Source organism: Colobus angolensis, unplaced genomic scaffold (assembly GCF_000951035.1).
Source record: "Colobus angolensis palliatus isolate OR3802 unplaced genomic scaffold, Cang.pa_1.0 Scaffold3, whole genome shotgun sequence".
Taxonomy (NCBI): Eukaryota; Metazoa; Chordata; class Mammalia; order Primates; family Cercopithecidae; genus Colobus; species Colobus angolensis.
In genome coordinates, this window is record NW_012116265.1 from 5,151,164 (window position 1) to 5,156,746 (window position 5,583).

General features: G+C 50.3%; 1 protein-coding gene across 2 annotated transcripts in view; it reads left to right on the forward strand.

Moving 5' to 3' along the window:
* The window catches only part of PTPN21 (protein tyrosine phosphatase, non-receptor type 21), a 93,579-nt gene that overhangs the window by 70,137 nt on the left and 17,859 nt on the right, over positions 1–5,583 (forward strand). For both annotated transcript variants that reach the window (XM_011949451.1, XM_011949452.1), the window contains exon 13: positions 2,112–3,544. In XM_011949451.1, coding sequence (XP_011804841.1) covers positions 2,112–3,544 — 1,433 coding nt within the window. The remainder of the gene's footprint in view (positions 1–2,111; positions 3,545–5,583) is intronic.

Genomic DNA, 5,583 nt, shown 5'->3' on the forward strand with positions numbered 1-5,583 from the left:
ACACCCAGCTAATTTTGTATTTTTAGTAGAGATGGGGTTTCTCCATGTTGGTCAGGCTGGTCTTGAACTCCCAACCTCAGGTGATCTGCCCGCCTCACCTCCCAAAGTGCTGGTGTTACAGGCATGAGCCACCGCGCCTGGCTACAGGATCATTCTTTTGCCTAGTGTTCGAGACTTCACACAATATTCACTGAGCCTGCTCTTCCACCCTTACTTCCCAAGTTATTTTACTCCTCTGTAGCTATCTGACACTCCAGCCACCCCATCTTGCCCGGGGGTGCTCCCTGGCTTTGCCAGTGCTGCTCTGTACCTCCAGGTACCCTTACCCCGTGCACCCTTATGTTCACATGCCATCCAGACCGGATAGGCAGGGCTGTGCTGTGCTGAGAAAATATTCCATTCCAAACTCTCAGGGAAGTAATAGTAAGGGTCACCTGTCCATTGCACACTGCAGTAGCAGGAGGGCTCTGCCCCCTGTGAGTCTGCAGTAGGAGCTTGAGCTGGAGAGCCTCTTCTCTCTGGAATGTTGGTGGTCAGTGTTGCAGCTGGAAGAGAGCCTGGAAGCTGGCTTTTAACCCTCTGTGCACTTACCCTTGACCATTACTAGTCGCATTGTTGTGCCTGGTATCAAGGGGTGAGGAGGCGTAATCCTGCCTGCTCTGAGAGGTTGAGAGACCTCACTTCTGATGGAAGCTGGACATGCCCACCTCACCCACTTACCCCTCAAGTCCCCTTAACTGCCATATCTTCTGCGAGGTGGTTCTTGGTTCTCTCTTCCTTGTCCCCATCAACCCAACCCAGGCTGGAAATGACCATTCCTTCCTCTGGACTTCTGTAACCTTTTATCTCTTCTCCCTTCCTTGAATTATGGTGATTTCATACATACCTTTCCCCTTTTCTTGCCTATATTCCAACCGTCTTTTTCCCCTTCTATTCTCAGTATATTGCCTTTTCCACATAACAGTCCCATAAATGGCTAGATGGTTTGTGGGGTGCAGAAGCAGGGAGACTAGGTGGATATAGAGCTAGTTCAGACAAGCCTGGGGTAGGGGCCCGAGTTGTGACAGCAGTGAGAAAAGGGGGATTGCAGAGATGGAACCATGACCAAGCTTTGCATAGACAAGGAAAGCACAGTGACAAGGAAGTGCTATGTGTCAGCAGAAGAATACCATGGAGGTTTGAATGCTATTTCCTCACAGCCTTATGTGCCACCAGAATAAATTGTACCCACCCCATTGTGGCATATTAAGTATCACTTAAATCACTATGGAACTTTTGAAGCACAAAAATAATGCCTTTCAGAGGAAAAAGTTATTGAAGGAGTTGGCTGCTGAGTGTTAGAAATCATCTAGGGTTAGAAATCATCCTCAGTAACAGAAGGCAGGTGAGCTACAAATTGACTAGAAGAAACATGGCCCCTGTCATCCCTGGGCAGGGACACATGCATAGCTATTGTAAGATTAGGTTAAACTGATTCTGTTAGCCGCAGGTCTGGATCTTCCTGAAACATGGGGGCCAGGGCAGGGGGCAGCTGCCGCTGTTTTAATGTGACTCCTCTTGGCTCTGGACACTATGGGCTGTGTGGCTGCTGATGACACTGTTGGACCAGAGAAGCTCAGATCCTGCTATACCATTACCCTTTTACAGTCGAAGCTTGTGTATTCATTTGGGAAGAACAATCAATCAAAAATTCCATTAAGGAAATGCTTACAGACAGCCGGTGCTTGAACTGGCTCAGCAGCAGCAAGGCCACATCCTTACCCAGGGAAGAAAGAGTCCCCAGCCCAGTGCCTTGAATGGTATCTCTGCCTCAACTTCCCCAGAGTTCCAAAAAGTCTGCTGGTCTGCTGTGTGTGTGGTTTAAGACAGGGTCTTACTTTGTCACCCAATGGATGCCACCCCTTACGTAGGCAGAGCCACCCCCATCCTATAGATGAGGAAGCCGAACTCCCAGGGTCACTCAGATAGTGTGGCTAAAGTAGGTCATTTTAGCATGGATTTTTACAAGCTGTGTTCAAAATGTCCTCAGAGGTAAGGGCCGATCTCAATATTTGGTTGGAGTAATTAGTCCAATTAAAAAAAATCTCATTTTGAACTCATTCTTTTTCTAGATAACCTCTTTGTGCCCAACCAGAACGGATACTACTGTCACTCTCAGACAAGCTTGGATAGAGGCCAGATTGACCTCAATGGTCGGATTCGTAATGGCAGTGTCTACAGCGCACACAGCACCAACTCCTTAAATAATCCTCAGCCCTACTTGCAGCCCTCGCCCATGTCGTCCAACCCAAGCATCACCGGGAGTGACGTCATGAGGCCTGACTACATCCCATCCCATCGGCACAGCGCCCTGATACCCCCGTCCTACCGCCCCACCCCAGACTATGAGACTGTGATGAAGCAGCTCAACAGGGGCCTGGTGCATGCGGAACGGCAGAGCCACTCGCTGCGAAACCTCAACATCGGCAGCTCGTATGCCTACAGCAGGCCCGCGGCGCTGGTCTACAGCCAGCCCGAGATCCGCGAGCACGCGCAGCTCCCCTCGCCGCCGACCGCGCACTGCCCGTTCAGCCTGAGCTACAGCTTCCACAGCCCGTCTCCCTACCCCTACCCCGTCGAGCGGCGGCCCGTGGTGGGCGCGGTCAGCGTGCCCGAGCTGACGAACGCGCAGCTGCAGGCGCAGGACTACCCGGCCCCCAACATCATGCGGACGCAGGTGTACCGGCCACCCCCACCCTACCCGCCCCCCAGGCCAGCCAACAGCACGCCCGACCTGTCCCGCCACTTGTACATCAGCAGCAGCAACCCAGACCTCATCACGCGGCGCGTGCACCACTCGGTGCAGACGTTCCAGGAGGACAGCTTGCCCGTGGCGCACTCGCTGCAGGAAGTCAGCGAGCCTCTCACCGCCGCGCGCCACGCGCAGCTGCACAAGCGGAACAGCATCGAGGTGGCCGGGCTCAGCCACTGCCTGGAGGGCCTGCGGCTCAAGGAGCGGACCCTGTCCGCGTCGGCGGCGGAGGTGGTGCCGCGAGCCCTCTCGGCGGGCTCCCAGCCCAGCGTTTTCACGGAGAGAACGAAGCGGGAAGGACCGGAGGAGGCGGAGGGTTTGAGATACGGCCATGAGAAGTCCCTGTCAGACGCCACCATGCTGATCCACAGCAGCGAGGAGGAAGAGGACGAGGACTTCGAGGAGGAGAGCGGGACCCGGGCGACCCCTGGACGTGCGCGCGAGCCCCGACCTGGCCTGACCCAGGACCCACCTGGCTGCCCTCGCACCCTGCTCGCGGGGCCCCTGCACATCCTCGAGCCCAGGGCCCACGTCCCGGACTCAGAGAAGAGGATGATGGACAGTAGTCCCGGCCGCACGACCGCAGAGGCCCAGCGGCCCTGGAGAGATGGGCTGCTGACGCCCTCCATGTCAGAGTCCGACCTCACCACGTCTGGCCGCTACCGAACCCGGAGGGACTCCCTGAAGAAGAGGCCGGTGTCGGACCTCCTCTCTGGAAAGAAGAACATCGTGGAAGGGCTCCCGCCCCTGGGGGTAAGCCACGCAGCGAGCAGTGCCCGGCCAGGGGCCGCGCCTTCGCCCTGGCGGTTCTTTCACTCATCACGTCCCGTGTTTTTCAGCTCCTCTTGTTCTTCTGACGTTCTTCATTCCCCCACGTCACTGTCTTTTTGTCTAATTTTGAACACATTTAAATTTACATATGGAAATCATGGGGATCCACTTGAATTTTAGTGGTTTTACTGGAGATAATTATTATAGATGAAGTGAAAAGGTAAATTCACAGGGCTTTGTCGAAAGGAATGGAAAAGATAAAAGGTTTTAGTAACGCAGTGTTAAGGGAAAGACAGTTAAGATTTCATGACTTTAGCCAGGATTGCTTTAGCCACCCATTAAAAATACTGTGGGTGATGCGGCACCCCAGGAGTGCATTTGTTTAGTTTGTTGAAGAGATAATCTGAGAAAAGCATCCAGGAAAGTGTTCCCAATCCTAATAAAATTCTCCAGGTTGGAGTGTGTGTGGATACAGCTTACATATCTTGGCTGTGATTCTCCAGAGTGATCCTGGAGTTGGGAAGGTGGCACTTTGTCAAGGCAAATCCTGAGACGTCCAGGTTTCTTAAATTTAAAAGAAAGATGAATTCAACTGAAAATCTAAGGAAAGTCCCTTGTAGAAGATGCAGTTTTTTAATATTCAGCCTAATAAATAAATATGAATTAAACACTTTTTACCTACTTTGAAGCAAAATATAAAAAAGCATAATAGCATCATCTCTAGCTGCCATCCTTGGAGCATTTACCATGGGCCAAGCGTTTCCTCTACTTTTCTGGTCTATTTACAGTAAGCCTATTGTTATGCCTGTTTTACAGTTGAAACAGACTTACATATTAACTAACTTTTCAAGGTCACATGACTAGTGAGTGACTGAACTGGAATTTTAAACCCATACTTAGCAGCCCGTTCTGTTATCATCTACATTGTCAATGTATGTTCTGCATTGAAGTATACTGTATATATTCTATTAAGTCATAATTACTTGTTGAAGCCTTGCTAGTCTGTCTTTCACTGAAACTTTTAAACTCAGTCCTCAACCTGGGACTAAGCATTTGTGGCCTTGTGATGAAGTGTGTCCACCCGAAGTTATTTTGTTGCAGTGCTCAGGCTTCCAGCTTTTTCTGGCCCACATCTCCACTCCTCATGCCCTGCACTTGAGTCAGGCTAACTTAATTAGGGCCTCCATCCTATCTCCCATTGGCTTCCAGTGTCCTGGCAACTAGGGTTCTCCTCCCCCCATCGCTGCTAAATTGCAAACTCAGACAGGAGGGCTCATTTCAAGTGTGGTTCTGGCCTAGTGTATGAGATCCTTTAAGATGCTGCAAACATCTTGCTAAACAGGAAAAAACCCACACTATTATAGTGCTTATGAAACAGATTAATGTACAAAAACCTACTTAACAAAAAAAGTACCATAGATTTAAATTTGCATTTTTTTTTCTTTTGAGAAGGGTCTTGCTCTGTTGCCCAGGCTGGAGTGCAGTGGTGCGATCTCGTCTCACTGCCTCCTCTGCCTCCCGGGTTCAAGCAATTCCCTTGCCTCAGCCTCACGAGTAGCTGGGACTATAGGCACCCGCCACCATACCCGGTTAATTTTTTGTATTTTTAGTAGAGACGGGGTTTCACCGTGTTAGCCAGGATGGTCTCCATCTCCTGACCTCATGATCTGCCTGCCTCAGCTTCCCAAAGCGCTGGGATTACAGGTGTGAGCCACCACACCTGGCCTAAATTTGCTTTCTTTTAATAAGTTTTGGGTTTGAATTTTAAGTTGATTTTTAAGTTTTTCACAAGTGTACAACATAACTCACGTACCTGAACAGTAAAGGCCAGTGCCTTCAGCGGACACAGATTTAAGAGTGTAGGGAGCAGTGATTCAGGGATAAGATGTGGGTAGATTTTCCAAAGTAACTCTACCTGAATCCGGGGCCAGCTGGACAGAGTCCTTTCATACTTCACACCCTCCCACTGTAATAAGAACTGGTTTTTTTTGTTTGTTTTTTATTTTTATTATTATTATTAT